Source organism: Kogia breviceps, chromosome 3, assembly GCF_026419965.1.
Source record: "Kogia breviceps isolate mKogBre1 chromosome 3, mKogBre1 haplotype 1, whole genome shotgun sequence".
Taxonomy (NCBI): Eukaryota; Metazoa; Chordata; class Mammalia; order Artiodactyla; family Physeteridae; genus Kogia; species Kogia breviceps.
This window is the reverse complement of record NC_081312.1, coordinates 34,600,195-34,627,483: the sequence shown is the minus strand read 5'-3', so window position 1 is coordinate 34,627,483 and position 27,289 is coordinate 34,600,195. Positions and strand designations below refer to the sequence as shown.

At 35.5% G+C, this 27,289-nt stretch overlaps 1 protein-coding gene across 3 annotated transcripts in view; it reads left to right on the top strand.

Annotated features, from left to right (window-relative positions):
- Window positions 1-26,385, top strand: part of PALS1 (protein associated with LIN7 1, MAGUK p55 family member) — a 107,458-nt gene extending 81,073 nt beyond the window's left edge. For all 3 annotated transcript variants that reach the window (XM_059058399.2, XM_059058400.2, XM_067028310.1), the window contains 7 exons: window positions 3,636-3,819; window positions 6,680-6,751; window positions 7,090-7,161; window positions 9,445-9,612; window positions 10,644-10,846; window positions 12,562-12,672; window positions 23,362-26,385. In XM_059058399.2, the coding sequence (XP_058914382.1) occupies window positions 3,636-3,819; window positions 6,680-6,751; window positions 7,090-7,161; window positions 9,445-9,612; window positions 10,644-10,846; window positions 12,562-12,672; window positions 23,362-23,538 (987 nt within the window). In that variant the 3' untranslated portion in view covers window positions 23,539-26,385. The remainder of the gene's footprint in view (window positions 1-3,635; window positions 3,820-6,679; window positions 6,752-7,089; window positions 7,162-9,444; window positions 9,613-10,643; window positions 10,847-12,561; window positions 12,673-23,361) is intronic.
- Window positions 26,386-27,289: the final 904 nt, after the last annotated feature.

Sequence of the window (27,289 nt, the reverse complement as noted above, 5' to 3'; positions counted from 1 at the left end):
ATATCCCAAATTTCTCCTGGTAAAAATGGAAGAGAACAAATAATAAAGATATTCCTTCTTGAATGGGCATCGGAGAGGAGGAATCTCAGGATGAGGAGAAGGCATTTGAAAACTGTTGCTTGACACTGCAAACGCTTTTCTTGATGCTGCCCTTTTATAATCTGCCTTATGGTAAAGTTTAGGCCAAAGACAAAAGAAGACACACTTTCACTATTTTCTCTTCCATAAGTAATTTTAAAAGTTAGAGATAAATCTAGTATAATAAGAAATACAGAAATAAAAATTACAAGGAAAAATTATTTTTGAGCATTGAATCCCTTAGGAAAGATGTAAATAAATTAATGAATTATTATTCCTTTACTGTGTTCCCATCATTAGGATTTCAAATGTGAATAGCTTATATGTGCTTAAAAAAGGGGGGCAAGGAGAAAAATGTTGGACTGGAAGATAATGTGTCTAAACAACCCTGTAGTTTAAAATTTAAAGATGATTTTGTTTGGATTAGAAATCAAACATTTTTTTGGTCAGATACATTGTACTGATACTACAGCATTGTTAAACCCTAGAGCTTTCCTATAGGGGTCGGCATCTCTCCTTCATTTAAAAAGGACTCTGTTTTCTTTTGTATGGGAAAGGAAATAAATTAGCCACTAACAGAGCTGAAGAGAAAAGATTGCTGGAGATAACTTCTAGAGCAGATAAGAATTGCAGTGGAATATAGGCATACTTCAGATATATTGCAGGTTTGGTTCCAGACCACTGCAATAAAGTGAATCACACTGTGTCTGCAAAATGCAGTAAAGTGAAACACAATAAAACAAGGTATGCCTATATATAAATAGAAGTCACATAGTACATGTCAAGTCAATACTCAGACTTTTACTCAGTCAAATGGTTAATTTCCCTGATATGAAATAAACTTTGCTCTCAATTTTACTCCTCTTCCCAGCCTGCACAAAGAGGGGCCTCATTCCAAACCAACTAAATCTGAATAGTCAAGAGGTAAGACCTAAGCAGAGTAGGGAGAAGAGCATCTCTGGGTGATTTTGTTTGGCCTCTGGCAAAGCTCATAGACTTAGATACAGCGTCCTCACTGGTCTATTTAGTTTCCCTCAGGGTAGTAGTTCCCTGAGATTTTAGGGTACATCTTAAACAGCATGTATGTAACAGTTATCCAAGGAACCTAATTAAAATACAGAGTCTGAAAGCTTGAGACGTGGCATAAGAAGTCAGTATTTTAATAAACATCCTAGCAGGTGTTCTGAGCAAAAGTTTGCAAACAACATGCTGGGTATTGATGTCAGAAAGTGATTTGATAAAATCATCAATCAGCCTGACAAGTAGTCTGATTTCATGCAAATGATCTCTCCACCACCATAAATGATGGTGAAATGAAAAGCCTGAAAATGATCTCTCCACCACCATAAATGTTGCCTATAATTTCATGTTCAGATTGCCAAGATTGTTTGACTAAAAAGCAACAATTTAAACAGATGTAGAAGCATTATTGATTAACAGGGATGGTACTCAAGCAGAGGTTTTTTTTTTTTTTTTAATCATCCTATAGATTAGAGACTTCTCATGCCAGGATTACAAAATTGTATGTATAGTTTTTTTACCCAGTCTCTCAACTGTTTTGACTCACTACTACCCTGTATAACTCTCTAAAATTCATTTTTGGTTTTAACTGACAAAGTTTTCAAGATTTTATTAAAAAGTCTATTTTTCATATCAAGAATAAGGCTGTTTAGGGCACACTCCAGCTGGAATGCAGCAGAACACTGTTAAATTGAGTGAGGTATCTTAAACATTATTTAATCCAAAAGTGTGTACTATGTGATTCCATTTATATGAAGTAAAATACAGGGAAACTAATCTATACTAGAAATCAGGGTGATGTTTACCCTTGGGGGACAAAACTAATCTATGCTAGAAATCAGGATAATGTTTATCCTTGGAGGACATAGCATGGCTAGTGACTGAAAGGAATGTGAGGCAGGGCTTCTGAGGTGCTGGTGATATTCTGGTTCTTGATTTGGGTGCTGGTTACACAGGTTTGTTTTGTTTATGAAAATTAATTGAGCTATATATTTAGGATTTTGTGTACTGTTTGAACTTATGTAGTACATCAATGAAAAGCTACCCCCCAAAAAAGCAGACTCGCATTTAAGTTCTGTATTTTTAACTGAATCACTTGATTTACTTCAGTGTTGCTGTTTGTATATTGAGACTTAGATTTCCTCATTTCCTATCTATAGCAGTAAAATATTTTTCTGAAATTAAAAAATACAGTATTCCTTATCTAAAGACACCTTCAAACAAAATTTCTGAAAGAGGCTGTTGCTTTCATGAGGATTCTTGGTTATTATAATGGAGGGATATGTATTATATATATATATCACTTAAAAGTATTTTATCAAATTTCATATAGTCTCATTGATTGAGAATAGTCAATTTTTTAAGTGTTTCAGGAGCTGAAAAAAGATAGTGTTTTCTCATAAAATAGTTTTTGAAGCAGACCAGTATTATCTTTATGATTGGTGGCCTCAATAATGGTTAGGGTAAAAGGCTTAAGGAAAGTCAAACAACAATTGGATAGAAAAGAACTCAGAATTGTAAAATTCTTAGGCTGTCAATCAAGTGCCTGGCTCACTGAGCCCAAACCTGAAATATAACCTATGTGGGGCAGAAAAACTCATTGAAAATAGGTGTAAGATTTTGTTAGATGAAAATGGGCTTCTTACAGATTTTGGAAATGCCACATACCATTTGACCAGCTTGGATAAAAAGTACAGATAGAGGAGATAAAGAGAATATTAATTCCTTTATACCTCCTAAGAAGTAAGAATACTTTATCTTATAGAAGTATATTGAAGAAAATAGCATCGGAAATAACTTAGCTTTCAATAAGGTTCATGTGAATTCTTACCTTTAGTGCTAAGAGCATTAACAGTTTTTAGATATGCAGAAACACAGTTAACAAAAATTTTAACTTGTACCACTAGTAATAAAGCCTATGTATAGAACACGATAGGAATGATTATACACTTGATTTAGATAATTTTATCAGTTTAGGGCGTCATTATTTATGAACCTAAACATATCCCTTTAGAAGAAACTCTGAAAGAGATTAAGGCACAGTCGCACTGACAGTGTGGTCAAGAAGGGATGATGGCACCAGGGAAACTGACACTCACCTGCTTAGATGACAGATGTGGTGAAGTTTACAGTCTACCTTTCCTGGTAGTAGTGGTTTAGAAATTACATACCTTACTGCAGAGTCATTGTTTTCACAGGTCAGGAATGGAAGGGGAGGGAGTCTCTATTACATTCCTTCTGCTTCAGTCAAACCTTTGAGGCCCCTTAGCACCTCAGCTTGTTAGCAGCTAGCAGTGCAGTGTTTTGCATACTCTTGTACATGTTTGCAATCAACAGGACTGTGTTAACTGAAGAAAACAGATGAGTCTGGGAAAATTCTGCTCCCAAAATACAGTTACTAAACTAACCTCCCTTCTTTCAATTCATAATATCTTTGCACTAATGAAAAATGTAACATTTTAATTATATTTATGCTGAATATTTTGTGTTGCCATTTCATTATTGTTGTTTTTACTTTTACCCTTTTTATCTTTTAGATCCATGTAAAGGCTCATTTTGACTATGACCCCTCAGATGACCCTTATGTTCCATGTCGAGAGTTAGGTCTGTCTTTTCAAAAAGGGGATATACTTCATGTAATCAGTCAAGAAGATCCAAATTGGTGGCAGGCCTACAGGGAAGGGGATGAAGATAATCAGCCTCTAGCTGGGCTTGTTCCAGGTAAGAGACAGTATAGTAGAAAGTACAAAGTTTAAAAAAACATTTAAAATACAAATCCTCAAAGAGAAAAACTCACTTTTTCATGCCTTTTAAAAAATGATGTAAATACTTTTTCACGTCGTTGACTTATGTTGTATCTGTAACATAAGTATCTTGAATATAAATTAACCAATTTGTTGGGCTTTAGAATGGAATTACGATATAATCTTGTCAGCCAATCCCATGTTGTGCTACATTCACTGTAGGTACCTTGAGACTACCCTGTTTTCAAGGCAACAAAACTTGTATTGAACAACAAAAGCATCAAGGCAACAAAACTTATAGTGTAATAGGAGATTATCATCAACTGGGGCATCAAACTTGATATCTAAATAGGAATTTGTTAAGATGCATCACTTTATAAGGAATCAGGAGAGTAAGACTACTGAATTTATCTCTCCTAAGATATCTTAGGGTGGAAATAGGATGCCCCCAACTTTTCATTGAAGAAAACTCTCTAATTTAGACTATACTAAAATAAAACTTTAGCTCACATTGGACATTAAGATTATTAAGGGAACATATTTCTTCTAAAGAGTGAAGATGATGCTTAATGGAATGAAGTGTATAGATGTAACTTTTCCTACAGATTGTTCCTGCAGTTCCCAGGATGTGGGTATGGTGGAATGAGGGAAACAGAACAAGGAAAGTATAATAAGATATTAGTGAAGGCAAAGGAATACTTACAGAATGATGAAATGGGAATAAAGTGATAATTCATTGGCTTATTCACTCAAAAAATACTGTTATATCAGCACTGTATAAGGTACTGAGATAAGCTTCTCTTCCATATTTGACTTTAAAGCATATCCGTTAATACTTTAATTATACATTAATGTAAAACAATATGTATTTTTTTTCTTTTTTGTGTGCCGTACTTTATAATACTTACATGGCATTGTCTGTTACAGTACTTTGTACTGTATATTCTCAGTTTGTAAACTTCTAGGCCAGTGACTACATCTTACTTATTCTTTTAAATTTAGGCAGTATCTGCTAAATTAATAAATAGGTGGTTTTTAAAAACAGTTCTGCCAGAACTGGTGCTTCTGAATTAGACCTTCTAAGCCTCTTTTTTAAAAAAGAAAAACTCTTCCAAGCCTTGTTTTTTGCCTATAACATTTTTTAGGGATTAAACCTTAAGATTTTAAGCATAACAGATTTGGCTATAGAATTTGGCGTACAATGAATGTGACTACAAGTAATACATTATGTGTATAATAAAGTCACAGCCACAAATCATCTGCTTAAAACCCCAAAGCTGGAGATTCTGTGTATACTGGCTCCATATATCAAGGAAGGAGGAATGGGCTTCTTATAGTACGTTCAGAGGATGATACTATACCCTTGATTCTTCACAGTAACAGTTACAGGAACATTCCTCTAGAGTCCTGGGGTACTGGGCAGCCATTATGGTTCGTAATGCTTGTGCCAGATACCAATTTGATATCTTCCACCATGTCAGCTTTAGCCCATAAATACTTAGAACTAATATCTATTGACTGATTGATTACATTGAGTTTCTGAAAGTATATAGATAAATCAAGGAAATTTTAATGATACCATTTGTAAGTCTTTTTATAGGACAAATAAATGGACCCACGTTAGTTTGAGTTTGACAGTTTTCTGTCAGAAGGATTTCTAAGAGGTTATAATGTCCATCTCCCACTACGTCTACTTCTATTTCAAAAACAGTCTACATATGTGTGTACTATAAAAATGTGCCATAGCAGTACATTACTGTAATGTTTTTAAACATTTTAATATGTAAATTATTTAAATTATTTTGTTCTTTTTTTTCTAAATCTGTTGAAGTCAAATACTTTTTAAAAAAATTTAATGCTCTTAAAAATTTCCCTATAGTCATAGCTACTTGTTTTATCTAGAAACACAATATGTACAGCTTCTGGAGATAACGTGATTTCTTTTAATGCTTTATATGTATATCAAACTCAATACTGTTTTTGCTTGTGCTCTTATAAAATGCACTAAGTTCAACAGATTATCCCAACATAGATGGAATTTGCTTATTGATTTTTAAGAATCTCTGGCCTGAAATGGAAAGAATTAAATATAAAAATTAAATATAAAAGTAGAACTCTAATTCAGAATTTTCTAACTAAAACCACTTTTATCCTTCAGAAAAAAAATACATTTGATTCTAAGGTAGATGTCTGAAAAGAACATGAAAATCAGAAACCTTGAAAGCCTCCTGTATTAAAATCTTAATCCTGAGAGGAAAAACATAATAGGTTTTTCATTTATTTGTATCATGGGTAGCTTAAGGTAGAAATGAAAAATCTTTAAAGCATATACATACATACAAAGAAAAAAAGGGATTGAAAATGATAAATGCTAGGGAATATGTTGAATGGTGTCTTGGAATAAAAAACTGGTGACTGTTTACATATTATTTAGGAAAGTTAACTCCTAGAATTAATTTGCTTGATTTGCAGTAATAAAATGGTCAGAACCATTGTAACATCCAGCATAGTGCTTTCCACATAGTAGATGCTAAATGAAAACTTTGTAAAAATTGAACTATTAAATTTTCTAGCACTGGATTGTTATTTATCTTCTTTAATAGATGATATATAGTCCAGTAATACATGTTCTAGCATTGATTGAGAGCAAGGTTGAGACTTAATACTTTAACTGTTTGGAGCTTATAATCATAGTTGACATACTCTTATGTGGTGGCAGGAGGATTTAGAAGGGAATATAAATGAAGAGTTACTTCTGGTGTTGTCCCTTGATTAAAAAAAAATACTTCTATCCTTTTGACTTAACTATTTTACTCTTTTTCCTTTCTGCTTATTAGGGAAAAGCTTTCAGCAGCAAAGGGAAGCCATGAAGCAAACCATAGAAGAAGATAAGGAGCCAGAAAAATCAGGTTGGACACTTATATTTGACATTGAGGTTTTTTGGGTGGTTTAGATTTATGTATCATAACTGTCAAGAAAGATGTATTCATGGAAAGAGTGATGTGAGAAGCAAAACTGATTACCTTAGGACTGTAAAGGAAGGAGAGGATTTAAGTATTAAAGATTATCTGTGATATGAGATTAATGGAAAATTATAACTCCTTCTCTGCAAAATAGTTCTATGAACAGTGTAACTCGTGTCTATAAATTTAAATTTAAAACTATTTGAGTTCCTCTATTTGAAATACGCAGCTTTATTCAAGGAAACAAATACCACATTTATACTTATGTTTTTGATTCTCAACAGGAAAACTATGGTGTGCAAAGAAGAATAAAAAGAAGAGGAAAAAGGTTTTATATAATGCCAATAAAAATGATGGTAAATTCCACTCTCAAATATAGTTGTATTTATATCCTAAAGAGGTCCATATCTAACACTTGAAAGAAATTAAATTGATATTTTGAGGGAATTTTGTTTCTGGTCCTGGCCTCTTAAAGTAACATGTGTGCTTAATAAAGCCATTTAGCAGAAATTATTTTCTTTTGGAATCCTATGAGGAGTGCAGTTTTAAATTCTGAGAAAAACTGGTATAAAAACTGTAGTACAATTTAGCATGTACAGTGTTATATTGATAGTTTCCTCATAAATTTTTTCCTACTTAAACTCTTTATTTGCAAAATTAATACATGTTTCTAACAAATTCTAACAATATAGCTATATTTTAAGTAAAGAAATGAACATTTTGTCTACAGTAACTCATGTCACCAAGGCAACCCATTCCATAGAGCCTGCTGACTGAGTCAGGCACACAGGAGAGTTTTTTGTTGTATTTTAATTTATTGTTAACGTTAACAAATTTTTAAGTTGTAGCTTCTCTTAAAATCAAAAGCTGTAATAACACTGGGCTCATATTCCCACATGACACTGGTCTGCTGGACCTGAATGATGGCTTTTGCCTTTATACTGGGGACCTACTTAGTTCAGCAGTCTGTACCACATCCAATTTTTTATAAACCCAGCTTGATTTAGTGCTTTCATTACCTTCTTGGTTGGTCCTTATGGGCTTTAGAATTTGCTACCCCTTCTTTAATTCACATTAGAAACAAGCCAAATAATAAAGCAAAGGAAGTCTTTAACTTCTTACACAATTCATAAGGCTTATTTTTATTCTCTCAATACCTTGAAAATTTCTTAAATGGCATAAATTAAACTAGTGAAAATAAAATGTTATAGATTATTGGAAAATTTGGTACAAAACTAAACCTGAGATTCCATCTACTGTAATAAATTTTTTCCCCAAAATAAACATCCTTAATGCTAATTGATAGATTATGTAGCTAAGAAGATTTATTGGAATTTTAATCTTTTCCTCTATACTTGGGTAAGTGATTAATATGTTTATCTTTTGAAATACACTAAAATTAACTGGTTCAGCTCTAATAGCTGTTATATTGTAATATATCTGCATCTGTGAGTCAAAATACTTCCACAGTCTGTACATGTTAGAAGAAGGAACTTAGATTTTTCAGAGGGAAAAGCATTTTGAGAAGAGAAGAAATTACATTTCTGTTCATAGTGCTGTTATCATAATTAACATTTTTATTAATAACTATCATTTATAATAACTTCTATTCCAGGGGCAGTAACCTTCATCCATTTAGTTCTCAAAATAAATTCCTTGAGATTACAGATTAATGAATTCAAGTTCAGATATGAAAGTGGACTGCTTAAATTCTTACAGCTAATACATGGTTGAGTTGGAGTTTAAACAACTAGAGTTTGAGTTCCTGCTCTGTGCTTAGCACTGACAAGATTAAGATGGTCCCCTGCCCCCATGGAACTTAGAGCTGACGGTCTGACTACACATCTGATGCTCTTACCCAGTTAGGTGAAGTAATATGATTGAGAAGATAGCAGGTGGCTAGTTGTCTGCCTTTGTTCTTACCACTTGACAGCTCTGATTTCATCTGGATTATGGACTTTAGGAATGTTACCCCACCTGTTATAATTTATACCTCTTCTTGAATCATGACATCTCAGGTTAGTATTAGTATTCCAGAATAAAGTAAACATAAGTGTAGAAAGTTGGATAGCATAGATATGCTGTGTTTTCAAGTTATATGATCACAGAAAAGTATTCCAGCTTTCTCTGATAACACTAGTTGCAGCACTATTTGTAAATGTTTGTCTATGCTAGGTATTGTTTTTAGCATATACATTGTCTTCTCCTTAAACCAACCCTCTAATTAAAGTATTAGTATCCCCATTTTATAAAAATGACAGATATTATTCTCATTAGTTTATCCCTTGGTGCCCCACCCTCTGTCAAAGTATTGGCTGCAAACTAGCTATTTTATATGAATCAGTATAGTTATATTGTATTAAACATTCAAACACAGTATGAAATGAGAAGCAATAAACATTTCTAGAAGGATTAATATATTATTTGATTTATTTTCATAATCCTGGCAAGGATATAATGACATGGGAAAACACTCATGATATAATGCTACCTGGTTATTACTATCTTGATCCCAAAAGTTAAGCATTTTTAGTGATGATAACTTGTGCTTTTTTTCAATTTTTTGGAAGATCTATGAGTATATATTTATTACATGGCAATAATTCTGTCTGAAGGGCTTAACTTTTTCTTTTTCAAAGATTATGACAATGAAGAGATCTTAACTTATGAGGAAATGTCACTTTATCATCAGCCAGCAAATAGGAAAAGACCTATCATTTTGATTGGTCCACAGAACTGTGGCCAGAATGAATTGCGTCAGAGACTCATGAACAAAGAGAAAGACCGCTTTGCATCTGCAGTTCCTCGTAAGTTTGGATGCATTCCCATTTTCCTGTGCTTTTCAGCTTACCACCTTAGAACCTAACTGTGTAGGGAAGTTTTTCACCCATTTCATCAAAAGAGTGTTGTTCAAGAAAGAGGAACTTTGTTTTAACCAAATCTTTTGAGAATTTGCTATTAAAGATAATCATTCTTGATAAATATACATTTTTCCTAAGAGTATGGTACTAATTACTTTCTAAATGAATTTCAATTTGGGCCTTTTACAATGCCCTGCTCAGTATGGAGTCAGCTCTTGGTTTTATTAACTGATGCAGAAGATAGAAATTTAGACCTAATTTCTGACAGTTCTGTTTAAAGATTGTATAGTACCTAATCTTATGGAAAAACTGAGTGATAGTATTTTATTTTACTTTTAAAATGTATTTATTTATATTTATTTTTGGCTGCTTTGGGTCTTCGTTGCTGCGCATGGGCTTTCTCTAGTTGCAGCAAGTAGGGGCTACTCTTTGTTGCAGTGCGTGGGCTTCTCATTGCGGTGGCTTCTCTTGTTTCAGAGCACAGGCTCTAGGCACATGGGCTTCAGTAGATGTGGCACGCGGGCTCAGTAGTTGTGGCTTGCGGGCTCTAGAGTGCAGGCTCAGTAGGTTGTGGCTCATGGGTTTAGTTGCTCCACAGCATGTGGGATCTTCCCAGACCAGGACTCAAATCCGTGTCCCCTGCATTGGCAAGCAGATTCTTAACCACTGTGCCACCAGGGAAGTCCCCAGAGTGATAGTATTTTAAATGAAATGCAAGATGAAGTAATTTGGAGTGTAAGCATAAAACATATTAAAGCTAACAGTTATTAAGATACTGAAAACACAGTTTTGTTCATTTCTCAATCTAGAAATAAAACCAGTCAATGTTAAATTAAACACATGGGGGTCTAACATTTCCTTAATTAATTATTTTTTAATTTGTATTACAAAATAAACATTTTTTTCTGACTAACAGAATTATCCCTCATCCTTACTCTGATCCACGTCCATTATTTTACCTGATTTTGTTTGCCTAGATACAACTCGGAGTCGGCGAGACCATGAAGTAGCCGGTAGAGATTACCACTTTGTTTCACGGCAGGCATTTGAGGCAGACGTAGCAGCTGGGAAGTTCATTGAGCATGGTGAATTTGAGAAAAATTTGTATGGAACCAGCATAGATTCTGTACGGCAAGTGATCAACTCGGGCAAAATATGTCTTTTAAGTCTTCGTACACAGGTAAAACTATTTTGGTTTATTTAGGGTGTTGAACTTGAGGACATTTTTCACAGAGTAATTTTTAGTGGAAACTGTATTTTATTTTAGTCCAAGAACCACAGGACCTAATTAAGTTCTCATACAGTTTTTTCACACTGATTCCCTACGAATTTAGGTTGCTAAATCTCTTTCAGAAAGTTTCCTCTGAGGGGAAAATACATATATTCCATACTTACATATATACACATGTACATGTCTTCTGAAACTTAAAATACAGTAACTGTAGTGCTGGTATAGTACTTTAGTATTTTAAAGGTTATAAAAGAATTTCCCTTTCCTGATTCTTATGTGAGGAAAATTAGAATAATTAGAGGTCATTTTTATGGTTTTAAATGACATAGTTCAAGTATTAGCAAGTATCATAATGAGTGCTGGGTTGTATCTAACGAAATGTCCACTGTTCTATTATCTGTCATACAAAAGAAAACCTTCACAAATTACTAGCAGTTGCTTTTTAGATTTCCATTAAAAATAAAATAATTTTAGAAATTTGGGATTTTTAAGATTGTGTTTGTTGTGAATTTTTTTTCTTTTTCTACATTGTATAGCTTTAGCATAAAACTTTCCTTAATGTGGTGGAACCTACTGTGTATGTCAACTCACGAGACATAGGCAGCGGTCATTAAAGAACTATATATGAAAGAGAATTGAGGGACTTCCCTGGTGGCGCACAGGGGTTAAGAATCCACCTGCCAGTGCAGGGGACATGTGTTCAAGCCCTGGTTTGCGAAGATCCCACATGCTGCGGAGCAACTAAGCCCGTGCACCACAACTACTGAGCCTGCGCTCTAGAGCCTGTGAACCACAACTGCTGAGCCTGTGTGCCACAACTACTGAAGCCCACGTGCCTAGAGCCCGTGCTCTGCAACAAGAAAAGCCACCGCCATGAGAAGCCCGCAGGCCACAACGAAGAGTAGCCCCCCTCCGCTCACCACAACTAGAGAAAGCCCGTGCACAGCAACAAAGACCCAACACAGCCAAAGATAAATAAATTTATTTTTAAAAAGAGAGAGAGAGAGAGAGAGAGAGAGAATTGACTCCAAAATGGCTTTCCTGAAATAGTAATTAGGTTTTCTTTATTTTTTAGTGAACAAAAGAGCTTAGTCTCTGCTGTTTTAATTATAAATATCAGACTTAAGAGAAGGATTGATGTTTTTACTAAATTCCTTCAGAATTCTTTATATTATTTTGACGGATTTACCAAAGAACTTAGAGTAGTTAAGCATATTGTCTTAATTACTGTTTTTAAGATAGAAAAGGGCATGTCCCTATAATCCCCATTTTTGTAGAGTGCTTCAATTTAGGGACACACATTCACGCAAAGGCAAGATGAAAACCACAGTCTGTTAGTTCAGACAGTATGCTTTTTCTTCTTGGATGTGCTTTTCCAGAATTTTCTTTTGAATGTGTATGTGAAGTCTCTGATTCTTTTTGCATTTAGACCCTGGCACATGGTAAGGTGACTGCTCATTTGTAATTCCTTCAAAATGGATCTTAAATATGGTTATTTTAATCTGTGTGTGATCTTATTAACAGAGTATTTTATCATCACATAGTTGTAATTCTTCATTAATTTTATTTCATTACATAAAAAGAGTAAGCCAATATTCTGTGTGTGTTGTAGGTACACAATATATTCTTATATTGAATGGTTAAGATCTGTCTTTTCTTTACAGTCATTGAAGACTCTCCGAAACTCAGACTTGAAACCATATATTATCTTCATTGCACCCCCTTCACAAGAAAGACTTAGGGCATTATTGGCCAAAGAGGGCAAGAATCCAAAGGTAAAGTTATTATACTGTCATACTATTCCATTGAAAGTAACATGAAACAGTCATGGCTTAATATGTCACAGTGCTTAAAAACTACATCAGCTTAGGCTTTCAAATGGATTATTCTTTCTGCCATATCACTTTCCCCAAAACTGCCACAGTTGCCTCTGGTTGGACTTCAGCAGCTCTCTAAAGCAGGGGTCTTCTCTTGTTGTTCCGCATACATTCCCTATTATCACTTCAAATGTATGGTAGTAATACATGCATTTTTATGTATTACTACCATATATACATACATTAATACATACATCTTTGGCATTTCTTAAAACTTCCTTAAACTTCTTCACACAGACCTATGTTATTTCTAACAAGGATTAGGTAATACCCTCCCCCCACACCAAATATTCTCAGCAGATTCTTAGGGATTACCCACTTTTATCTGCAGATATTCCACATATGCAAGGAGCCAAACTTGAATCCTCTTGCTTTTCTCTTCTTTTTTCTCATTGAAGTTTTATGTTCTGTTTGTCTTCTGCCTTTGATCTTTTCGTATGATATGAAATGGAAAAATGTTTTTAGTTATTATTTTTTTGCCAGAATATAGTCAAATTTTATTTTATATGTTATAAGGTACAAATATATGATGCCAGAGATTGTACTTTAAATTTAGCATTGAAAAAATATAATTTGGAAATAGAAATAATTATTCAAAGTTCCATAATGTATTACTCCTCAGATTTGAAATTCAAAATCTGGCATTCCTTTCCTATGCTCCAAGATATCAATCAGCATGAGGTTGTGAATCTTGTGTTGCAACATGCAGCAGAGAATTCATCTTTGAATCCTTTAACTTTGAGCAACACTTAGTTTTCTTTAGTTTCATAGCAGAAAATAGCTGCTCACAAACATAAGTACTTCCAAACCTGGACAGAATCTTTGCATAATGGTTTTTATATTTAGGGTAACCACTCCCAAGATATCTGTAGAATTCTGGGATTCCAACATCATCATATTTGGCTTTCAGTATAGTGTTGACCCGCAATTCGGTAACTTCCATTTGTAGCTCTTTATTCACATTATTAATACTAATTGAGAAAGGGGAACTGAACAATATTAGTTTATTCTCATAAAGTTGGAAAAGTCAGAGAACCTTTTTTGGAATTGAGTCTTTGACTCTTTAATTTGGGGAATGTAGTTCAGGCTGTCACTTTCATTTTCAAAAACTAATTTCAGGGCTTCCCTGGTGGCACAGTGGTTGAGAGTCCGCCTGCTGATGCAGGGGACGCGGGTTCGTGCCCCGGTCCGGGAGGATCCCACGTGCCGCTGAGCGGCTGGGCCCGTGAGCCGTGGCCGCTGAGCCTGGGCGTCCGGAGCCTGTGCTCCGCAATGGGAGAGGTCACAACAGTGAGAGGCCCGCAAAAAAAAAAAAAAAAAAAAAAAAAAACTAATTTCATCGTAGGAAAGTGGGCCAGATTGTTCCTTCCCAAATGAGTCTCCCAAAGACACAATTTCAGTAGGAATGAGCCAACTGAATCATACATTTGCGTCACCACTTGTGAACACCTTTGCAGAGAAATATCCAACATGTTTAGATATGTTATAATAATGTCAACCAAAAAGATTAAGTCTCTGACCCAATCTTTGCCTGTAAGCTGAGGCACAGATTTTCCTCTAGAAGACATGAAAAAGTCAATTTCCTCCAGCTGTTCAAAAAGCTGCCTTAGGACCACACCACAATTCAGCCACTTAAGTTCCATAGAGCAGAACGTGTTTCCATATTGTGCGTCTAACTAATTAAACAAAGCACTGATTTCTGTGGTCCGAGCCATGGGAGTGTATCCAGGTTATGGTATGAACTATGTCCATGACATGATCCATTTTTAGACATTTAGCACAAAGTGACTCCTGGAGAATGAGACCATGCAGAGACTTAAGTTCCTTGTCTTGGCAAAGCCCTGACACTTTGGATTTCAGTTTTGTAACTAGTTCTTTAACACTAACCATCACAGAGTCACCATCTGTGCTAATACTTACCAACTTTGACCAGTCCACGTTAAAGTTTTTAAGACTTTTCTCATCACGTAAAACTATTTCCTGATGTTGTGCCTGTTATGGGAACCACGTCCAGAGGTTCTTTCGTCACATCAAAAGTTTCATTGACACCATGAATAAATACAGCTACGTGGGGGGCGTTATTTCCATCCACACCTTCCTGAGCTACAATGGAAAAAAGCCACAAATGATTCAGCTTTTTCTTGCAACTTGTCCTGCAAGCTCTCAGTCGTATTGTTAACATGCTGGGCAACATTACCAGTTAATCTTATGCTGGCAAATGCTTGTCTCTGTTCAGGGCACATGATTTCTGCTGCGCTCAACAGACAGTTTTTGATAAACTCGCCATCTGCAAGAGGTTTTGCTGACCACACAATTTTCTCCCTTAATACATAACTACATTTCATGGCAGCATCACTTATTTTATTCACGTTCAAAAGCAAATCATGTTGAAATTTCAGTCTTTTTTTCAGTTCGTTGAATTTTCTATCACACATCTTTTCTGTAAATCCATCGTGGTTCCTATGATGGTTGCTTTCATAATGGTGTTTAAGGTTACATTCTCTCGACAGAGACAGACTTTGCATATTAAACATGTAGGAACATTTTTTACCTTCACAAAGAAATAAGCTCTCTCACATTTTTCTTGAAATGCACGGCTTTCTTGTTCTTTCGTTTTCCCATTCTCCAAGTGCTCTTTTTTCCATCTCTTTCATCTTGGCCTTGGCTTTATTCTCTGACAAGGTCCAGAACTACAGCAAGCCCACCGATCTCTGTTCCTTGCTTCTCTTCCAAGGCTCGCTGTGCATCAGCCTGTGACTTGAAGTCAATATAGGCGATCCTTTCACTCATCCTATCCTTGCTCACCAATCTGATTTGAAAAGCATCCTAAAACACTTCTATTAATTCATGCTGAGTGACTTTGTCAGGCAGGTTCTTGATCAAAAGCGTTTTGGCATTTCGATCTTTCTTTGTTTCCTTTCCCTTTGGTTTCTTCAATTTAATTTCATATCCAAGGACCTTTGTTTCACTAAGTTCCAGGGCTTTTTCCTGGTCATCAGCAGATTTAAAATTCACTAGCCAAATCTCCTTCTAATTTCTGTTTCTTGGTTTCAGTGGAAGCCTTCGGTTTGGTCATTTCCTTCTTCTGTTTATCAGGTGCTTTCTTCCTAGGCTCTTCAACCTCCTCAGAGTTCTCATGTCTCTTCTCATGGTCCTTGAGCTTGGCATTCCTCCTGTCTTTTGACAAATTGGCCCCTGTGGCTCCCTTCCTGTGTGGTGATATTAATTTCTCAGCAAACATGGGAGCCAGAAACTTTTTTTTTCGATTTTATTTCCTGGAGCAGTAGCAACCTTCCTACCATTCTTAGGGACGACAGCCTCATCTCTACTGCCATTGTCATTATCTTCTGACATCTCATCTTCCCCATCTTCTGTCTCCTTTAGGGAAAGACTCATTTTCTTCAGTTCACCTTGATTTGTTTTCCTCTCCAGACTGAGAACTCATTGTAAATGGGACCAGCTTCCATCTCTACCCCCATCAAAATTAACAACATAAATAAGGAGTCTAAAGCCAGAAACTTTAACCATCACTTCCCAAATTAACCCACACAGTGTCATCCCTGATGAGTTCTCCTCCCTTTAAGGCTATCGCTGGTGTAGGGCCCTGCCCACTCAGAGCCCTGCAGGCCACCACACGCAGCCAACCAGGACTGGATGCCCAAGAGAAGCCTGCAGCAGCCTGCAGGCACCGACAGGCCAGGAAGGCCCTCTCGGCGGCCGCCCAGGACTCCAGGCCCCAGGCAGCTAATTATTTTAGATGCTGGATGTGGTTGAGGTAGTCCATATTATACCAAACAGTACTAAAAATTAAATGATAATATATTGATATATTAATCAGAAAGCATTGCCATTTCATTTAAATGTATGAAATGAAAACCGTCAAGTGACATACTATATCAAAGTAACAAATACTCTTCCTTGTTTTTTGCCGATTTCCTAAAAATTTCTATTTTACAAAGGAATCACTTAGATCTCATTTCATTTGCTATGCCTTTAAATCTCCTTAAAAGCCATAAAAACACATAATAATACTCCTCCCTAAAATCTCCTCAAAAGTCTTTGATTCTTGACTGTTCACCACACCAACCAGCCCTCTTTCTTCCTCACCAAGGTATCTTTTTCTACTCTGGGTCTACTTACTTTTGTTATTCAGTCTATATGTGAAGGTGGTATTTTTCAGTGTCTTCCGACATCAGGGACTTTCCCATCCTTTGTGTTGAGCATAATTCTGGTTGCTTTGTTTAGGCTAAGTAGGCCAGCTGGTTAAAGTAGTGTTTCACTCCTTTTTCATTTTTGCAACACAAGTGCAAGTTCATAAATAAGTGGGGTCAGAGTATCTGCTGTCCTAAGCACTTGAGATGATACAAAAGAAATCTGAGACATAAAGCGGGGAAGGTGGTGGTGGTGGGATGAACTGGGAGATTGGGATTGACATATAGGCACTAATATATATGAAATAGATAACTAATAAGAACCTGCTGTATTAAAAAATAAAATTCAAAAAGAAAAGAAATACATGGTCGCTGGCTGTTCTTGAAGAGGATCACATATAATAAGGAAAACTAGATCAAAAGTCTACGAAACTTGGTGCCCAGTTAACTACTTTGGTAGACCAGAAATACTGTAGTGGTTCTAGGAGAGGGATGCACATAAAGGACCAAAATGGACTCCATTTTACTTGTTCAACCTAATTTTCTATTTTCTGACATGCACACTTATCTTTTGTTAGGTTATTCTTCTCCAGCAAGAATGTGATACCATGCCAAGGGCCACATGCCATTCCAAAACATGTTAAGCAACTTTCTTTTTGTTGGTGGTCTCTGCCAGTGCTCTCATGGAATTTTTTTACCTATTTTATTTTTGATATTTTAATATTTAATTGTAATATATAATATTTTAAATATTTTTACCTACTTTATTTTTAATTCAGATTGAGTGAGTTCTAGAAAGAATACCTATTAACAGTTGACCCTTGAACAATGTGGGATTTGGGCACCAAAACCTCCACACAGTTGAAAATCTGTGTGTAACTTATAGTTGACCCTCCAGATCTGCAGTTCCACATCCTCAGATTCAACTAACTGCAGATAGTGTAGTACTGTAGTATTTACTATTGAAGAAAATCTGTGTACAGGTGGACTGTGCATTTCAAACCTGTGTTGTTCAAGGGTCAACTATATACATGTTTTTAAAGCAGGAACTTAATCAGTTACCACAATGTTTTAGCAGAATACAATGTGCTTGATTTTCTAATTATAGTTTTCTAATTTAAAAAAATTAACTTTATTGAGTTTACATGCATGCATTTAAATTGTATAATTTATTGAGTTTTGGCAAAATGTATACCTGTGAAACCACCATGCCAATCAACATTTAGAACATTTTCTTCACTCCAGAAAAGTTCTCTCATGCCCCTTTAAAGTTAATACCCCTCCACTCTTTCCTAGGTAACCACTTACCTACTTTCTGTCACTATAGATTTGTCTGTTCTGGAAGTTCATATAAATGGAAACCATTTATAAGTTTAAGTTTATAACCATTTATAAGTAAGTTTATGTTTGTATCTAGCTTTTTTAAAAAAATAAATTTATTTATTATTTATTTTTGGCTGTGTTGGGTCTTCATTGCTGCACGTGGGCTTTCTCTAGTTGCAGTGAGTGGGGGCCACTCTTCATTGAGGTGTGTGGGCTTCTCATTGCAGTGGCTTCTCTTGTTGCGGAGCACGGGCTCTAGGCACGAGGGCTTCAGCAGCTGTGGCACATGGGCTCAGTAGCTGTGGCTCGCTTGCTGTAGAGCGCAGGCTCAGCAGTTGTGGTGCACGGGCTTAGTTGCTCTGTGGCATGTGGGATCTTCCTGGACCAGGGCTCGAACCCGTGTCCCCTGCATTGGCAGGTGGGTTCTTAACCACTGTGCCACCAAGGAAGTCCTGTATCTAGCTTTTGATAAACATAATGTTTTTAAGATTCATCTATGTTGCATCTAACAGTAGTTCATATCTTATTGCTGAGTTGTGTACCATGATCTAAATATATCACAATTTGTCCATTCACCAGTTAAAAACCATTAGGGTTGTTTGCAATTTTGAGCTAGTGACTAAAGCAGCTCTAAACATTCATAGTTTTTTGGTGGACATATGTTTTCATTTTTCTTGAATTGCTGGATCAAATGATAAGTGTATGTTTTAAGTGTATAAAAAGTACAAAACTATTTTATAAAGTTTTCCTTTTTACACTCTCACTTTGGTTCCATTTGCTCTACATCCTTACCAACTTTTGCTGCTGTAGTTTTGTAACACCTTTTTAGTCATTCTAATAGGTATGAAGTGTTACCATTGTGGTTTTCATTTGCACTTTCCTAATGATAATGACTAATGATAGCATCTTTTCATGTAGTCATTTGGACAAATTCTTTTGTGAAATGTCTCAAGTTTTATTTTTTTTTAATTGAGTTGCTTTCTTGTTGAGTTGTAAAAATTCTTTATATATTCTGGATATAAATATTTTTTCAAAATCTTTGTAATTTAAAAACATATTTTTTGAAGATCAGAATTGTTTTTAATGAAGTACCTCTGTCCCTTGGTATCCATGGGAGATTGGTTCCAGGACTTGCTGCGATACCAAAATGGAGGATGCTTAGGTCTCATACTTGGCCTTCCATATCCACAGTTTCATGTCTTCAGATTCAACCAACCATGGATCATGTAGAACTGTATTTATTGAAAAACATCTCTGTATACACAATTCAAACCTGTGTTGTTTAAGGGTCAACTGCATAATTTTTTTCATTTTTCTTATGGTTAATGATTTTTTTGTATTGTCTAAAAAAATTTGCCTACTCCAAGATTATAAAGATTTATTCTGTATTTTCTTCTAAAAGCTTTCTTGTATTAGCTTTCCCTTTAAGGTCTATAATCTATCTCAAATTAATCTTTATTTTAGTGTGAGGTAAGGGTTTGGTTTTTTTTAATCACACATGGCTATCCAATTGCTTTAGTATCATTTCTTGAAAAAGGCTATCCTTTTTTTCCCATTGAATTACATTGGCATCTTTGTCAAAAATGACTTGACCAAATACATAGTGGGGAGGGATTATTTCTGGACTCTATTCTGTATTTATGCTAAATCACATTGTCTTGATTATTGTAGCTTTATCTTTTCTCGAAAAATGGTAATTAAAAGAAATGAAGTACTGATAACGTGGTACAACATGGGTGATCCTTGAAAACATAAGTAAAAGAACCCAGTCACAAATGACCATATTTTGTACGATTCCATTATTTGGAATGTCCAGAATAAGCAAATCTATAGAGACCTGAAGTAGATTAGTGGTTTCCTAGGGCTGGGGGTTGGGAGAAAATGGGGAGAGGCTGCTAATGACTATGGGGTTTTGGAGGTGGGGGGCGAGGGGGAATGGAGGGTGATGAAAATGTTTTGAAATTGATTGTGGTGTTGATTGCACAACTCCTCTGTGACTATACTAAAAACTATTGAATTGTACGTTTTAAGTGAGTAAATTATATGAATCCCCCATTGAATTGCTTCCAGTTCACCATTAAATGGGTGAATTGTAAATGAATTATATCTCAAGAAACCTGTTATCTGGACAAAATAAATCCCAGTGGGCTTTTCTCTGGAAATTGAAGATTATTTTAAAATTTGTATGGAAATTTTAAAGAATAACCAAAACACTTTAGAAAAAGAAATAAGTTGGGAGACTTTTTTCTATGTTAATTTTCTTTATTGTTTGACTATTTTCCATTTAATTGACATTTTTATTCTTTCCTTATACTTACTTTGGCTTTAATTTGCACTTGCTCTAGTTTCTGAAGAAAATTTAGATGATTTTTAAACCTTTCTTCTTTTCTAATATAAAGTTATAAATTTCCTTCTAAGTAGTTCTTTAGTTGCATCCTACAAATTAAGGTTATGTTTTTCATTACCATTTTGTTAGAAATATTTTCTAGTTTCCTGTGTCATTTTCTTTAACCCATGGGTTACTTAGAAGTATCTAATAATATCCATTTATTGGAGATTTATAAAATATTTTATTGATTTACAATTCCATTGTGGTAAGAGAACATACTCTGTAAGATGTCAGTCTTTCAAATCTTGTTGAGTCTTATTTTATGGCCCAGTATCTGTTATATCTTGGTGCATGTTCCTGCACACCAGTAAGAATGTATATTTTGCAGCTGTTGGGTAAAGGGTGGTGTATCTGATTGCCTTTTATGTTTTATCTCCTTTGGTATTTAATAGTGTTTTATCATACAACAGAAGTGTTGAGTAAAAACAAATTCTCAGTTTTAACTCTGTGAGATAGTGCTAACTAGGAGAGTGATGGTGTTCCTCACCAAATGCAAAATTTAAATAATAAGTTATTTCATTGTACTGTGAATCTATTCTGCTGTAATGGGGGCTTGAGAGTGGTAAACTAATAGTATGAACTGTTATGGTCAATTTTGCCTATAGATAATTTTTTCAGGCCAAAGATATTTGAGCAAAAACATTTTGTTTCAATTTCGTCATGAATTGTAATTTGAAAAATTAAAACATAAACTACCAAGAAATAAGTCATTTTGGCAAAAGATGAATACTTAAATTTGATAAAGAAATACTAGGTGGATTAGATATTCATGTGAATCTATGTAAGGTGTGGGGCTTAACATTTATATTTCAAATCTAGTAACACAAGGTTTAGATTCTGCCTTGAGTTCTAGAATGTTCTTTCAATAATCTTGAGCTTTGAGTAGATATAAGTTTTAACCAGAATGTCACAATATGTTCAGTTACAGTGGTGTAGTAGAGTCCCTGCTGGGAAACAAAGGATTCTGTGTACCAGAGCCAGATGTACAACATTCCAGAATGAAAATTAGAGGGCCACACAAGAAACTGATTCAGGACAAGCCAGAGCTGTCATTTTTATTTTTCCTTGACTTATGTTTGTTTTTATCTTTAATATCCCATAACAAAAGACAATGATATAAAATCAACAATACTTAACACTATGATATATGATCTTATGTTACATGATAAGGAAATAAGAGAGGGAAGAAAACAAAGATATTTTAATAAAAATGTATTCTGAAGTAAATAATGAAGAAATACTTATGACAACTACAGTCCTTATTTCTTTAACTGGTCACATGGTCATAGGTGGTATTTGTAACTACTTTCTTCTAATATTTTTTTAAACATCTTTATTGCAGTATAATTGCTTTACAATGCTGTGTTAGTTTCTGCTATATAACAGAGTGAATCAGTTATACATATACATATATCCCCATATCTCCTCCCTCTTGCATCTCTCTCCCTCTCACCCTCCCTATCCCACCCCTCTAGGTGGTCACAAACCACCAAGCTGATCTCCCTGTGCTATGCGGCTGTAGTGAGGTGGATGGACCTAGAGTCTGTCATACAGAGTGAAGTAAGTCAGAAAGAGAAAAACAAATACCATATGCTAACACATATATATGGAGTCTAAGAAAAAAAAAAGGTCATGAAGAACCTAGGGGTAAGATGGGAATAAAGACACAGACCTACTAGAGAATGGACTTGAGGACATGGGGAGGGGGAAGGGTAAGCTGTGACAAAGTGAGAGAGTGGCATGGACATATATACACTATCATATTTTTAATATGTTTTCCTTCTGTTAAAAAAGTTCAACCAGTTGAACGATACAAATTGTTTGGTATTGTGGGTCCAATATAGTATTGATGTGTGGCCTTTATGTCTGAGACATATGGACATTTAATTAGTTCTCTTCATTGACAGGGATGATTTGGGGGCAGTTTCACTTTCTTGGACACATGTGCCTGATTATCAGAAGGTTCTCGATAAGTTTTGCATATAACCTTGCCATCTGCTTATCTGTGAAACAGCTGTTTCCTTTATGCATTATTTGAAAGTAGCCTGCTCTATATGGCTTCCCAAACTCTTCTTAGGATACTTGTTTTTGCATCTTGAAAACCTCCTTTGTGTATTGAAAACAGAGAAGCAATTTTAAAAGCTATTTCCCCCCCAAAATATATTAGATTATTAAAATCTTGGATTTCCCAGCAGTGTTTTCATAGAAAAAGATACCCATTCTGTTGATCCTTTTCTCATGATGTTTACTCTTTTTAACTCTGCAACAGACATAGAGGGCAGGGGTTCTTTATAAGAGCCAAGAGCAGGTGGCACTTAAGGTCCTGCCAGAAAGGTTCACTCTGTTACAGAAGATGGTATTTTTAGGAAGAGGTTATGGTGCCCTAAAATGTTTGAAAACGAACGTCTGTAGGGAATTCAAAGTGACAGTCTGTGCTCTTGAAGCCCCTAGTCTTGTGGATAAGACAGAAATATATAAAAACCTAAATAGCAGTATAAACAGGTTATACTGAGTTGCAAATGGTTCACAGTGTGAGTGCTGAAGATGCCAGAGCAAAGGAAACCCCTATGGCCATGACAGGGTTGTGTTGAACACTGGAGGCTGAGTTTTTTGAGAGACAGAAGGAAAGCAGCGTTAAGGCCATTTCTTGTTCCTCAGCCATCTCTGACTCGTATATTTTGGTAAGGAATGGATTACCTCATAATTTTTATCTTCTCTTTGCAGCCTGAAGAGTTGAGAGAAATCATTGAGAAGACTAGAGAGATGGAGCAGAACAATGGCCACTACTTTGACACAGCAATTGTGAACTCGGATCTTGATAAAGCCTATCAGGAATTGCTTAGGTTGATTAACAAACTTGATACTGAACCTCAGTGGGTGCCATCCACTTGGCTGAGGTGAAGGAAACATCCATTCTGTGGCATGATTGGACTTGATCTGGCAAACTGCCAATAGGAAGATAGCCCTGATACTTGAGCAAGTCTCTGAGAAGGTGGCAGGCAGTATAAATTGTAGACCTGTTCTTAGATCTTCAACTAGTGAGAAGAAAATCCCCTTAGGCAATTCATTAACAGCATTCTTTATTCTCTGTACATGGCTTTAGAAGTTCTTGCCTCATTTGGGGATTTTAAATGGAAGTTTTCAACAGAGCAGTTCCATTTTATCCACATAAAAACCTTTTAATTCTGTTTTCACCTAACCAAATCTTTTCTGCCTAGTCATATTTCCATGAAAAACCTTTGTGTATATACACAAAGGTCCATGTCTCACATAGTAATAAATATTGATGTTATTTAACAGTTAAGTGACTTCATGGGATTTGTGGGTGAAGGGAAACTGTGCTTCTGTGCACTGGGCAAGACAACAGTATTTGGTTAGTCACCAGGACTACTTTTAAAAAAATGGTGCCACTTTGGTCTGGAGCTACTCTGTTAGGCTTGAATTCATTTGTATGTCTTTTAATTCATAAAAACATTCCGTTAGAAGCACCAATTTTTTAGCTCAAACTTGTGGATCAGACTTCACTGCACACGTGAAAGGTTTATGCAAAGGTCACACCTGTTTTAGACTCATCTAAAACATATACAACATATGCTCATCTTTTTAAAGGTATAATGATTTTCTGAATTTTTTTCTTTAATCGTTGCAACTGACTGGGTAACTTTTACTTCCTCTTCCTCATCTGCATAGTACAATAGAATGTATAAGTCACATTTTTATGAATGGCAGATATTCATATAAACTGTTGACTGTTAAGTTTCTTTCTCATGATGCAAAGTTTTTTACATGCATAAAAGGACATAGCACATTTGACAGTTTTTTCATTTTTATATATGAGCACAGTATAATTTGATGGCTGTGCTACATATGTAGGTAATAAACTGGAATTCTGTGATCAATATAGTTGCTGTACTGTATACTAATATTTAATAGTTTGGACAAATGGTCATTGATTACACTTGTTCAGCATTGAAATAAAATTATATGAGGGAAATGATATGACAATTGACTTTGAGATCAGAAGGAAAAGATGACCTGAAAGTCATTTGAACATTTTAGGAAAAGAACATTGCAGGGGAAAAGTTAAGCATATAGAAATAGGTTTTTATCCTGATAAGGTCTGCCTCTTATGAGCAGAATGCAACAAGCTAAATTATAAAACATTTAAGCTAATGAAACTTTCATACTGTCTATAGCTTGTAGCTTTAAAATTCAACTTCTGTAATTGGCATGGAAAGTTAATTTGTAGTTTTCAAGGTTTAAGGGATGGTGTGATGTGTGACAAACAACCTCAAATGTGAATGTCTTGATTTTATTTATATGGTGACTTTAGCTACAATTCCTGTTCCCAAAGCTAAACACTGGAATAATACTGAATTGTCACTTAATTTAACATAAGCAACTGTTTTTAATGAGTAGTTTGTCTGTGTCATGTACATACTTGAGTTTTTCTCCTTTGCATAATATTATTTGAACAAATTGTAGACAGTTTATATGCTGCCTTTTTCTGTTGAAATTCACATGGCCTCAAAGTTGGCTGTGGAATATATCTTGTGTGGAAATACTTTCAAGATAATGTTCCTTAGGAAGAAAGTAACATTCCTAGGTTGAGGGAAGGAATGCCATACATACTATCTCTTCAGGTCTGAAACACTCCAGTTTATGGCAGGAAAATGCAAAGGTCACAGTGATTTTCAGCACTGAAAACAAGGCACTGTAAGTACTTAATCTTTTCAGTTTTCCAATTTACTTTCTCTTTAGGAATGAAAGGTAGTCTGTGGTAGACAGTGGAGTTTTGTGAGCTGCTTATCATAACTGACAACTATTTTCAACCCTAAGATCTAAAATGTTTGCAGTTTGAGTCAAGTTAGAATGAGATTTCAGGTGGTGTCAGTAAGTGGCTGCTGTGCTAGTTCCTGAGTTAACCTGTAGACCACAGGGCCAACACTAGGGCCATGTGCTATGCAGACTCAGGCATGGCTTTAACAAGCAAGTCCAAGTCCCCTACCGAGGCACATGCTATGCCATAGTATACTTCTTAAAAATCTAAGCTGATGAGGTATTTTGGGGATCAGTTAAGTCCTATATAATTTTCTCCTTCCTCATCAGCAGTGGTAGAGGGATAGAAATGTTTATATCCCAACTTTCCTCAATCCTGGTGATATGGATGTGCTGATATTCAATATAGTCCCTACAAAGTAAAAACTGAGTTGTTGCTGACTTCCTTGAAAGAAAATGGAAAAAAGCCTTGCTCTCCACCTACTTGTGCTCTACACCGCTCTGGCCAATTCCATTTCCTGTCCCTCTGTGGTTCTGATTGGAGACCCCAGTGTGGGGGGAGGTCTTAACCACTTATAGGAATGATACCAATCGCTAATGAAATGTACATTAGTTCAAGTAAGGAAATAATCTTCCTTTACTAAATTTCCTTAAGTCAGAACAAACAGAAAGGAGAATAGTGTTTAGATTAATCCAGATTTGCTTTCTATGAAAATCTAATGTCTGGATTTTTTTTTTCCCTTTTCTCATGGCCTAAGGAATAATTTGAATGTAATTCTGTGAATGTGTGTGGAAAATTTAAACCAGGGATTTAGCCTTAATAAAGGTAACCTTTCTGACATCTATTGTTAATCCTCCTTTGTACTCTTATCCTGCCTGTATCTGCACTCTGTTGTTTTGAGATGTAAACACTGCACATTGTTGTAAAAATAAAAAGTAAAATTATATGTCAAATTTTAAAAGTCACTGAATACTTTCTCTTGCTGTGTTTATATCCTCTGCCATTCAAGGTTTCAACACATCCAAAATGACCCACCCTTGTTTTCAAGTTTTGCCAGAATCAAGTCCATTGGAACCTCTGGGTGAAACACAAATATGTTTTTATTTATTCTTCACAGTTGGGGAGTGCCCCCTACTGGCACAAATGTAGGTTCTGTTTCCTTAATTGTTTGTTTAAACTGTATTAAAGATAGACAACTTAAAGCTGTGAACTCTGGAACTAGTTTTCTGGGGAAGAAGGTATGTAATACTCAGGCGAATTCCACATGCAACCACCGATTTGAGAACACTGAGGATAGGATGAGTTGTTGACAAATATATAACATTTTCATTCTCCATTCTTCATCCCTCCCCTTTTTCTATAGTACCTACTCTGTATCTCCCAAAGGAGGCCAATCATGTACCAGAAAGTGTATGTTACACATACACACACCTGCTACCCCAGTCCAGCTTTCTATTCCTATTCCTGATCTACTCCCTTCCCATACAGCTCAGATCACCCCCACCCTACACAACAAATTTTCTGTCCACTCTTGCCTTTCTTTTTAACAATATGCTAAACTGTAAAATCTTCTGCACTTTTTTGTAGAGGGTAGCCAAAGCCAGTAAGTACCAGAGGTTTATAGTGCCACAGGAAAAAATCTACGGTACTTCTCTGGCTTAGTTCCTTAAGGTGAACATAAATTTATCTACATGAAAACCCACGAAACCTGGCTCTCTGCATCTACTTTCCAGCTAATTTTTGCCTCCTACAGAGACGTACATACATACCACTTAAGAACCAAGGCTCTGAAATCAAGATACATTTGGCCTGCCTTCCACCTGCAAAATAGAGATGATGATGGTATTTATAACTCACTCACTAGAGTGTTGC